The sequence below is a fragment of the Pomacea canaliculata genome, linkage group LG7, assembly GCF_003073045.1.
Source record: "Pomacea canaliculata isolate SZHN2017 linkage group LG7, ASM307304v1, whole genome shotgun sequence".
NCBI lineage: Eukaryota > Metazoa > Mollusca > Gastropoda > Architaenioglossa > Ampullariidae > Pomacea > Pomacea canaliculata.
Genome location: NC_037596.1, coordinates 2572115 through 2583713, shown reverse-complemented (window position 1 = coordinate 2583713; position 11599 = coordinate 2572115). Strand labels below are relative to the sequence as shown.

General features: G+C 39.3%; 2 protein-coding genes across 2 annotated transcripts; both read left to right on the top strand.

Annotated features, from left to right (window-relative positions):
* Positions 1-712: 712 nt before the first annotated feature.
* Positions 713-6789, top strand: LOC112568428 (solute carrier organic anion transporter family member 2A1-like). Its single transcript, XM_025245730.1, has 11 exons — positions 713-840; positions 945-1085; positions 1893-2523; positions 2839-2925; positions 3280-3480; positions 4206-4370; positions 4569-4761; positions 5273-5405; positions 5664-5842; positions 6159-6223; positions 6491-6789. Exons 2-11 carry the CDS (start codon positions 960-962, stop codon positions 6787-6789), a joined length of 2079 nt encoding a protein of 692 aa, XP_025101515.1. The 5' UTR covers positions 713-840; positions 945-959.
* A 2049-nt stretch (positions 6790-8838) lies between these two features.
* LOC112568427 lies at positions 8839-10720 on the top strand. The gene is given in 5 exon segments (XM_025245729.1): positions 8839-9092; positions 9714-10251; positions 10254-10318; positions 10356-10551; positions 10554-10720. Coding segments are annotated over 4 exon segments (939 nt in total). The 5' UTR covers positions 8839-9092; positions 9714-9740.
* Positions 10721-11599: the final 879 nt, after the last annotated feature.

Below are 11599 nucleotides of genomic sequence, written 5' to 3'. Positions count from 1 at the left end.
CATCACACTAACGGTCACAAACTAGTTTCCGAGAGATGTACCATGTAAACCTATCAGACCTGCGTTTACTGTGCACAAACCTTGTTGTGACAGCTCATCATCAAATTTTATGGAGCAATTTTAGAAAAGGAATCAGTGTGAAGCTGATACTGCTGATGCTCAAAACTAAAATGTCAGTTATGGCAGGATGGCGCTGATTTGACAATAGAAATAAAATAGTGTAGAGAGAAGAAAACTGGCGCCAACACAAACTTAAGTCCAGGAATATATGAAGTTGAGTTATAGATGTACAGATCAATAATGCACACAAAAGTTCACTCAAATTAACAGGAAAAGATAAAAAAGGAAGGACAGTTAATCCCCTCTAGCCAGTTAGACGAAGGGACATCACTCTCAATTTGAGACAAAATAAATGAGAACGAGAAGCTTTAAAAGAACGCTGCACTATTAGTCTTTTTGTAGTAATTATTTGTCAGAATTCAGCATCTGTTGTCCTTAATTCCTTTAAAACTCTCATAATTCATATTATATGAGGTCGAGGGGGAGCATCGCAGCTGGTGGTCAAAAGGTTTCTAGCTTCGCACTGTACACATCAGCATCGTCTCCCTTGCATGCAAAAAACATGGACACGCTCACTCCTTCCCATTGGCTGCCAATTCCAAAATGTGAGCATCCCACACTCACATATAATCAGATGCTCTGTCAACCTACTTGTTTATTCATTACACTGGGAGGAACAGAGAGCTAGGTGAATGTGAATGCAACTTTTATCACAAATTAGTCTTTAATTTATTGTTTGTCACACGATTGGTTGGTGTCACTGACTTCATTTCTTTCTACGTAAGTAGACTGATGAAGTTGTACCAGAAAGTTTGTTGTCTTTATTTGTTTTAAAATGTAATGCAGATTGAAATGTCATGAATAATCTTGTCCATGTTGATCAGACTTAACTGCTCAAAATGGAAAAGGACGAGCTTCAAGATTTGCAGACCAATCACTCTGACGATAAAAGGACAGAGGATCACCATGGCAACGAGGAGTACGCAGTGTGTGGAGCAGGTTCCTGTAGGCCTTCTTCCATGCAGGTGTGGTGGCCATAATTAATATGTTATTTTCAAACATTCTTTTTACTCACGCTCTACACTACACAAATATTGTTCACGCTGACCCTCTTGAGGATTGCTTAAAGCTCTTAAATTTCTTTTTTACTTGTTCATTTACTTAGATGGTTAATATCCGACAACTCAATTAGACAATACCAGAAAACACGACAGGCAAGGTTGAAATAAATACAGTCCTAGTAAGGTGGTTCATCTTATCGCTTTTCGACTTTATCACTCACTGACAGACATCATTTAATCAGTTAAGACTGGTAAAATAAACACATTAGTATTGCAAAAACTATGATTAAAACATTATTACAGCGGGTAAGAGTATTAGGGGTCTGGTAGAATGGACTATGGACTGGGTACATGAGAGTGGGTGTGTAAAATTGGTTACAGCCTGTAGATGCTGATTATATAAAAAGTACAAAACATATTTGTCTGCTTGAAAAAAAAACTGATGTTCATGTGAAATACAAATACTATTTATGTTAAATACAAATAATGCGTACGTAATCAACGAATATGAAAAATCCAAATACTGTAACTGTAAAATACCATGCATGTCTGTGGTTAATAGGAATCTCACTTATACTTAATATAAATTGTTGTCTGTTAAATACGAATGTTATCTATAAGAAATCCATATTTACAATATAAAAATATTTTATATACATGTACAGAGAGAGAGAATCGAATATTATAAGGAAATAAAATAATGTATGCATCAAAAGAATACTTTTAAAAAAAGGATTCACAGATGAAGAAATCAATCGAATTCTTTGCTAGCGATGCGCGAGGATCGGGTGTTTCACCTTGTTGGTCAGCCTGATAACCTTGACCACGTCCACCCTGAACACGTACCTCAGCTCGCAGGTCACCACGCTCGAGCGACAGTTCGGCCTCAGCAGCTCCATCAGCGGCATGATCTTGAGCTGCAACGAGCTTGGTTACCTGTTGACCATTCTGCCTTTCTCTCACCTGGCGCGGCGGCTGCACGTTCCCCGGGCTCTCGCCGTCACCACGTTGGTGTTCGGCCTCGCCGGCCTCATGTGTACCATCCCCTTCCTCGCCTCCAGAAACAGTCTCTTAGCTGTCACGTGGTCTCTGAAGGATCTCAACGCCTCCCAGAGCGATGTCTCCAGCAGCTACATCGTGCCTCTGTGTGCAGACGACAGTTTGGACCACTCCCTTGATGACAACCTTTCCCTCACGAGTAACATGTCGTACGGGAGAGATTCTTGTATAGCGGAACATTCGAGAAAGAAGGCGGCTGTTTCCGAAGACTGGAAGGGCCTGGCTGTTGCGTTCCTAACCATTGGGATGATTCTTCAAGGCTGTGCCAAGTCTCCTCGCACTGTGTTCACAGGCGTGTACATTGATGACAATGGACTTAAAACTGAGAGCTCACTCCATATCGGTGAGTACAGACAGACGACCTGGTCAAAGAAGTTAAGGTAATAAACTGTATTTTTCTACATTAAGATTCGGCTTATATCTCTCTGTACATGACATATATGTAGAACGATGGTCTCTTAATTGATTCCACTGAGTACTTATCACTTAGGAAGTTTTCCTCAGGTACAAAAACATCGAAGAAGTAATAAAAATAGGTAATTGCAAGAGGAGGCAATTGATGATGATGATGATGATGATGATGATGATGATGATGATGATGATGATGATGATGATGATGATGATGATGATGATGATGATGATGATGATGATGATGCAGGAATCGTTGGATGTATCACTATTTTCGGACCTGTTCTTGCCTATGTCCTGGGAGGAGTTTTCACCAGACTATACATCACACTGGAAGGTAATTTTTTTTTTTAATTGTTATTATTTAAGACGTTTTTCTTTAACCTTTGATTTCCCTCGTTTGTTTGACACGGATATTTCAAAATTTTAAAAAAAGAGACACACTATCTCACACGCACACATATTAATGAATGCACACATATGCACACACTGATGCAAGGTACATACGTTAAACATTACATAAAGGACAACTGAACATAGACAGACTTATCACTGGAGAAAAAGGAAGTTTCCTGAAGGTTCCTATAAGACTGTCGTGTCGTGCTCATAAATAATGGCAAGCTTAAAGAATGATTTGATAAGTATGTGCTTCTTTGTGTTTGTGTGTGTGTGTGTGTGTCTTCGTGTCCAGACACTGGCTTGTCCCCCCTTGACCCTCGCTGGATAGGAGCCTGGTGGCTTGGCTTTCTCGTCTTCGGCATCACAAGCATCGTCACCGCTCTTCCTCTGGTGTTCTTTCCACGACGACTTCGACCACAGCCCCACCTGGCGGCTCTGAAGGAAGAGCGGAAGCGTGCAGCCAAGGGCAGACAATGCACATATGGCATCATAGGTAAAAATATGATATCGCCTTTGCTCGCTTTGAAAAAAAAATAGCCTGGTATTATTAGGAGAGGCAGGTCTTTAAATGTAGTATTTAGTAGTCAAGCACAGTGGTGGGAAAGGTTTTCTTTTTGCGGTCTAGACATTCTAAGCTATGTAGCAGGCAGGTAAAGTTCCAGAAACTTCCGCCTGAGGACTACACAACTCTCGTAGTGATAATGGATTGGACAACAAATGAGCGCATAATGGCGTTTTACTGACTTTATTGTGTAAAAGAAAGCTGTTTTTATTCACTCAAAATAAAAGTCTAAAACCAGTTCCTTTGGAGGTATCCGCCTCCGATGCTCTCTTACGATTCCATCAGACATATCAGAAGTTTTTATTTCTTATCTTTGTACTTTGAACGCCGATTTCTAAGGCTGCTGTACTTGATAAAATAAATTTTAATTAAATTAATCTAAGCTGAATGAAAATATGAAAAGTGCACTTCACATTTTGGCAGGCAGGACCGTCCAAAGACTTTGTCATCATAAAAATAAGAATTACAAAACATATTTGTCTCCTTGAGCTCAAAGGAGTCGCTATGTAGACCGTTACAACCAAATTCCAAGAGATTGGTAGTTAATATTTCTTGTAAGATTTGTGGCGAAGGGACGCAGTGTGGTGTGATTCCCTACTTAACGACAACCCCATTTTTCTTGCTAGTTAGTTAAGAGACAACTGCTTCGATTGCAGAATTCCTACGAAGTGTGGTGCGCGTGCTGATGACCCCTGTCTACACCCTTGTGGTGCTTGGATTGTGTTGCCAGGTCTTGGGACAAACCGGGTTGTTTGCATTTCTACCCAAGTACCTTGAGACCCAGTTCTTCCTGCCCACGTGGAAGGCCAACGTTACGATCGGTAACACTTGATTTCTTCTTGTGTCTGCTGCATAAATCATCATCATCATCATCGTTTTTGTTTTTGTTTTTGTCGTCATCGTTTTGTTTTCTCCTTTAATTTGCAAGCAAGATGTCCATATTCGCTATCACTTCTAACCTAAAGGGCTCTGTAACGTATCTCCTCTCGAAGTATCACGTGACTTTATTTGTTCGCCAGGCCTTGTCAACCTACTGGCGATGTCACTCGGCACGCTGATTGGCGGTTACGTCACGTCACGCTTCAAGTTTTCGCCAATGACGTGCTTGAAGGTGATGGTGATCCTCAATGCAGTTTGGACTTGCCTGTCTGTAAGCGGCTTTGTCCTTGGTTGTGACCAGCCGCACATTGACACTGGCGTGACGTCACACAGGTAAACAACGTGCAACGAAAAGCTCCTTTCGGCATGTTGTTTGTATTGTTTATAACGATTTCACCGTAAGGGTAAAGCACTGCAGCTTATGCTTCAGAAAACATTCATGTTTCATAACGTTTTTTCTCTCTGTTTGTTTTTAGTGTCATGTGACGATGCTTATCGTGTCAAAAAAAATCAAAATCAAGCTATCTATGACATGATTATTTTACAAGACTTTGTCAACTTTGTATTACCGTAGCCAAGTGGAGTAAATAATGATATTCAATGTTATTTCGTGGTTTCACGTGCATTCCTGTCTACAGTGCATGGTAGGTGTTAACATGTGAGTGTTACTAGTATTTCTGGCCCCTCGTCAGGACACCACAGTGTGAGAAAGATGGTGTCCGGTCACTTAGATGTCAAAGAACAGAAAGAACGTTAAGCGTTTCTTTGTACAAATACAGTCTTTGTGACAGAATCTTTGGGTTTTTTTTTTTTGTTTTTTTGTTTGTTTTTTTTTTTTTTTCAGTGTGATGAACACAACACAGCGATGTCAGTCGAGCTGTCAGTGCGATGACTCGAGTTACTTCCCAACGTGCGGCGCAGACGGCGTGACGTACTTCTCGCCATGTCACGCGGGATGCTCTGAGAACAGAGGGACTGTAAGTGTTACGATTCCACAGACTGTTCCACAAGTACTGTGCAGTAGACAGTATTATTAGCTTTATTTTTAATATTTTTACATTGGCATGAACAGAATTATTAACGTGACTGTGTTTGGTTATCGACGTCTTCGACATTTCTCCAATGTTTATTAGTTTTGTGCTGTTTTCCGGTATGCAATTTCATAGAAAGTTTCAACAATTATCTTCTTTTCTTTCGGAAACTAAAAATAAAACATTGTTTGTCCATGTTTTCAGTTCTACGGGAACTGCTCATGCATAGAAATGCCCAAGAAGACATCACAACCTGTCCCAGAGGCTGTTCCTGGACTGTGCGCCCAGAGCTGCACCACGTTCTATCCCTACGTGGCCATCAGCTTCTTCTCAGAACTGCTCGGAGCGATGAGTATTCTGCCATGTTTCATCGTCGTAATCAGGTAAACAACGCTTGAAACGTTTACATTTCAGTTGTAGTTTTTATTTTATTTTATATTTATACATTAACATAAAAAAACAACTCTAAATCTTATCAGATAGTCGTATTTGTAATTTTCTTGTTTAAGTTGTAAGTTTTTACTAACAGCTTTAATCTTTGTAGCTGTACCTTAGTTTTCGAGTTTATTAAAACAACAAGATACTTTTAATTGTTATTGTCTATTTTTTACTACTCTTCAATGAAATGACTTTATGTAAATACCTTTTTTTTAAAAATTAATTCCGTTATCGTGATCAGTTCAACAAATGTTTTTCTAGGAGTGTTGCAGAAGTTGACAAGCCACTTGCCATTGGAATTTACAGCTTTTTATACACTCTCCTGGGTGAGTTCCGTTCATGCTTTAAATTATTATAGCTGTAACTGGGCACACAATATGTTTTTAGTCACGTGCACACAGTATGTGACAAAAAATTTTTGCAGCAACGTTCCTAGAAATAAATCTCCGCTTGGTCCATTCGTTTAATTTGAGTATTAAATATTTCTTTTATATTTTTACTGTTACAGCAACACTTGGAGGAGCAGCTTTGCTCCTAACAACCCGCCTGTGACCGGATATCTAAACATTCCATGTTTATTTGCCCTTGTTTAGGCTGGTTTCCTGCCCCTGTCCTGTACGGCCAAGTTGTGGACACCACGTGTCTGCTGTGGAGTTCCGGGTGCGCGGGTAGAGGCTCGTGCTCCCTGTACGACCTGCGCGCCTTCAGACATCGAATGTTTGGCACGTTCTTCACCACGCGCGTCGTATATCTCGTCTTCCTCGTCATCGCCTTAGTCGTTGCGTCACGGATGAAGAAACCTTTCTTTGCTCACTGCGATGTTGAACCTGAAGTGTCCACGGTGCCGAAGGATGAAAAAGCGATGCTAAACAAAGAACATGACCACTGTTGAAGTCGTTAATAAGAAATAAATTCTTTGCGATTCCTGACAAGCACAACACTAGTCTAAACAAAAAACAAAAACCTTGTGACATTAGTAGTTGAAATGTCGTAGAACATGTAGGTGTAGGCGTACCAACATTCCGTCTTACTGTATAGAAAAGGGGAAAAATAATTATATCACACACACACACACACACACCACACACACACACACACACACACACACACACACACACACACACACACACACACACACACACACACACACACACACACATGATCACGTGCATATCATCTCTCATCGTACCCCAAAAATCCCAAATCCTGATGATGTCAGTCTTTTTAATGTATTGGATTTGAGATCGCATTTAAATTTAATTCCGCTTTTAATATGGTGCTTTGTAAATTAAGCATTTATTTATTTATTTTTTGTTTGCTTTGTTTGTGTTTCCTTCTTATACTGTGAGCCGAATTTTGGATTTAAACAAACGAAAAATCTTTGGTTACGACGGAATGAGCTTCAAAGATGTCAATTAAAATTTATCTGTATCCACCAAATACAACATCGGCGCCTGATGGCTTAGATCAAAAAATACAATTTCTTTCAAAAGAGAAGTCTCAGATAATTATTCTCAATAAAGTGACAGAAACACGGTGGAAATCTTTCACATGTGCGAAGACCATGGACACATACATGCATCCAATTTTAGCTGGGAAAAAAGCAATGTTTAAAAAATATTATTTTTAAAGTGTAGATGACAGAGTAGCAGGTTATGTAATATGATTGACCAGAAGAACACTGTTATTTGTCGCTAAAAAATAAAAATGTGCAGACCATCCCTGTGTTTTCTAAATAGATGCACACAAGAGAAATGTTGCCCTGATGTTAAGACCAGGTCTGTATACTGTGAACTTTATTTATTTCTTTCAGGCAGTTTTATGGAAAGAGCAAAAATATGATTAAAAAATATAAAATTGTAACTTGAACAGAGTTTCTTTATTTAGTTGAAAAGTAATTTTTTGTATTTGAGTGAATAGGTTGTTTTTCTATTTACGTGAGTAGCAAGTTTCTTTACTTACATGAATAGTCAACTTCTGCATTACATTCGAGTCGCAAGGCTTCAACGAGGTCACACTGCCCGCGTTTTCATGGAAATTCACCAATTTAAAAAAAAATCATAAAAAAATAACTATAAGTGATAGAAAAAAAATTTAAGTAATACAAAGAGATCAAACTGTGTGAAACAAAAATGTTTACATTTAAATCCTGCATGAACAGTCACTCATTAGGTAATCCAAATCAAATGAGGTAAGTGTCATTGAATTTTTACCACCACTCGTAAGCTTCGTATCGTCAGGTCGATGTGCGCTGTTGCATTCACAGCTGTCAGTCTGCGGGGCGACGAGAAACAATATTTATTACAAATATAATACGACTTAGAAATTATTAAAAAAAAATCAATGAAAGGAGAAAACTGTTTCATTATTGTAACAGTTCACGCGCGCACGAGAATGAAATGCTTTTTGACACCGTGATAGTCACACCATAAACAAAACCAAGTTAGTTTAGTAGCATTAATATAGTGCGTCCAATGTGTGGTAGGAGATTTCCTGTCTTTCTGTAAAGAAAAAGATAAAAAGAGTTGTAAACTCGAATGCACACACACACACATACATACGTAAGACTGTACTCTTCATGGGAAAATGTAATACTAATGGCTTACACATTGCTCACCTATGCACACACGTGCTATTTTATGGTATTTCGCTCAACCTGTCATGGGTAGAGCACCCGATGAAGTCAGCTTTGATGGCGATATTTCAAGTTAGAAACAATAAAGCGATGTCTACTGTGTAGGAAAAGCACACAGAAAACGCCCCATTGGTCTTCACAAAGAGTACTTCACACTCCTCCTGGCATTCAGTAGTGTGGAACAGAGTCAAATCGAACTCTGAAACTTAATAAATATTTCTCAGCGATCTGTGATATATAAATTTTAAATAGTCAAGTGTGCTTCTATAAGCTCTCTAATTGGTGACCGTGTTAAATAATAAAGAAATGTGTTTACTGTGGCAACAGGTGATTGTTTATTTTTGTTCTCATAGCAGACGACATTTTTTTTTTTTTTTTGCAGTCGATTAACATTCATTCCCACTCTGATGCAGTCGTTGTGCGTGCGTGTGTGTGTGTGAGTATACTTGGGTGCACACACACTGACAGCTGTTACCTGGTTACGTGTTAAGGGATCGACATCATCATTGCAGTAAGATTCCAAACGTTGGTCACGTCTTCACAAATCAGATCCAACTCAGGTATTTGAAATTTCTTTGTCATGTTCTCATGTTCTTGCTGTTATTTTATTCTCTTACCGTTGACACTATAAACGCCTAGTTTCTATGCAAAATTGTCATCAACGCCTTTTGCATTATTATGGCGAAAATACGAGAGCGAAAGTAGAAGAGGGAATAAAACTGTCCAGCTTTATAAAAGTTCTTCAAAAGTCCTGATATACATCTTCTGATATACCTCAAAAGTCCTGATATACAAAAACAATATTTTGTGAATGCAGGTGGAATATAAAAATATTTCTTTTAGAGCTTTTTAGATATGAACACTTGAGTGAATGAGCTTAAACAATCTTCGTTGTGTTAAAATCTTATAAATTTTAATCGTGAAATAAAGTCATAAACACTCTGTCACATTTATTAATATGGAAAGATTGCTAAGAGCGAACTAATTTGAATACACGTGACAATAGTCTTTCAATGGCTATTTTCGGATAATTTCTCTTAGCTGATTCTCTCTTTGTTGTTTTCGTTTAGATAAGAAAAATTTTCTTTCTAATGACATTATGTCAGGGAATCAGTGCTGAAGAAAACATGGTAGACTGTCTCCTTCAAGACTGGATTAAACCCCTTTGCCGTTGTTTTCAGGTTATTGACCAGTTACTTAGCAACCCAATGCCACACCCATTGAAGATCATGAGAAACAAGAGATTCGTCAGTCTAGTCATCTCTTTCGTCTGTCTCGCTGCGATCATTGCCTTGTACCGATCAGTTTCTCATTTCAAATGTTGTGACCTTAAAGATTCCGATTCGACGGGTCGGCATGTTGCCATGGAGACTGCGACGAGATCAGGTGTGAGAATCTACAGGGCAGACAACTACAACTGCTCACATCTTCTACCGTTCCGCTTGTTTGACGGGAAACTTTCTCAAATCTGCACCTATGACCCTGACGTGGACTACATTTCAGCAATGATCAAGAAATGGCAAGGTTTTCAATCCAAACTTATCCGTGACATCATGCTGGCCCTTCGTTATGCACGAGAAAGCGATGTGAAGGAAGTCAACACCAATGTGACGTTTGTGGACCTGGGGTCAAACATCGGGGTCTTCACCCTGACGGCAGCGATGGCGGGCTACGAGGTGCTGCTGGCTGTCGATGCCTTGCGAGAGACTCTGCAGCTGATGGTGACTCCCTGCACCTAGCGGGTGTGACGTCACGTGTGACCGTTCTCAACAACGCAATCTCTGACGTCAGAAAGAAGTCGTCAGCATGGACATCGACCGCAGTAACATGGGGGCTCGAAGGTGAAACAAGATAGCTGGGTCAACCAAGATAGCAGTGACGACGATAACGTTAACTCCATCAACATGAACGACCTTCATCCCTTACGTCAGTCCCGCCGTGCTGTCGTCAAAATGGACATCGAGGGCTTTGAGGAGAGGGCTCTGTGGTCGGCTAGCGAGTTCTTTGAGAAGATCGACGTTTATTCCGTTTGATGGAGTGGAGCTTTCACCGAGGGGACAGCGGGCCTCCCATCATCCGATTCATGTCAAGGAGAGGGATGCTGCCTTATTCTGATACCAACAAGACTGAAGCTCTTGATCCATTTTCTTACAAAACCTGGCCGGATGATGTCGTTTTCATCAGATGACTTGCTCTTGAATATTTATTATCAGTGTGGTTTCAAAACCATCTGTTTTCTGTCATCTATTTAGTGATTAGTTTAAAACTTAATTTTAGGCACTGTAATTACTTTGTATCTACTTTTAGTCATGCGTTTTGAAGAATTCAACGCCAGGCTGAGAAATTTAGTTCGCTATGAATGGAGCTCAGTACCGTCTCCATTTCGATGCAGCGTTGCATGTTTGTGTGACGTTCTGTTTTTTTTTGTTTTTGTTTTTGTTTTTGTGTGTGCTGTATTTCTGTATAACTGTTTGTGTATGTTTGGTGTGTTTTAAAGATGTTTTCAATACACACTTTGAGTCTTTCTAGATGCTTAATGTGAAAGGAACATTGAGTGTACTCTTCAATTTACAAAAACTGTATCAAATAGTAGGGCTCGCAAATTCCAGTTTAGGTGTGCTAGTTGTGGGAGATGACGACTATACTTTCAAATAATCTGAATAAAAAAACAAGGTAGTCTGTCTAGCGCAGTGTTATTTCGACAATTCGCTACACATCCCAATATGTGTTTCGCGTGTGTTCTTTACTTGTGATTATCGATGTCGTGAAGATTCATATAATAAAGCCATCTGTTACAATATTTGGTATTTTCCAATATCATAAGGACACATAATGCATCCAGCCGTTACAATTTTGATCTGTATGCAGCATGTCCAAAAATCAGAGGAAAAAACAAAATTGAGCTTGTATGCAGTCTACCATAAAGCTACTAAAAATATATGAAACAGAAAATTTATTTTATATTATTTATGTTTTAAAGCCACTTGAAAACCTGTTCTTTGTTGTTAGTGTTCATAGTCAGTAAAGTAAACAAAAAAATCACATCACACACCCCATACAACTCCTA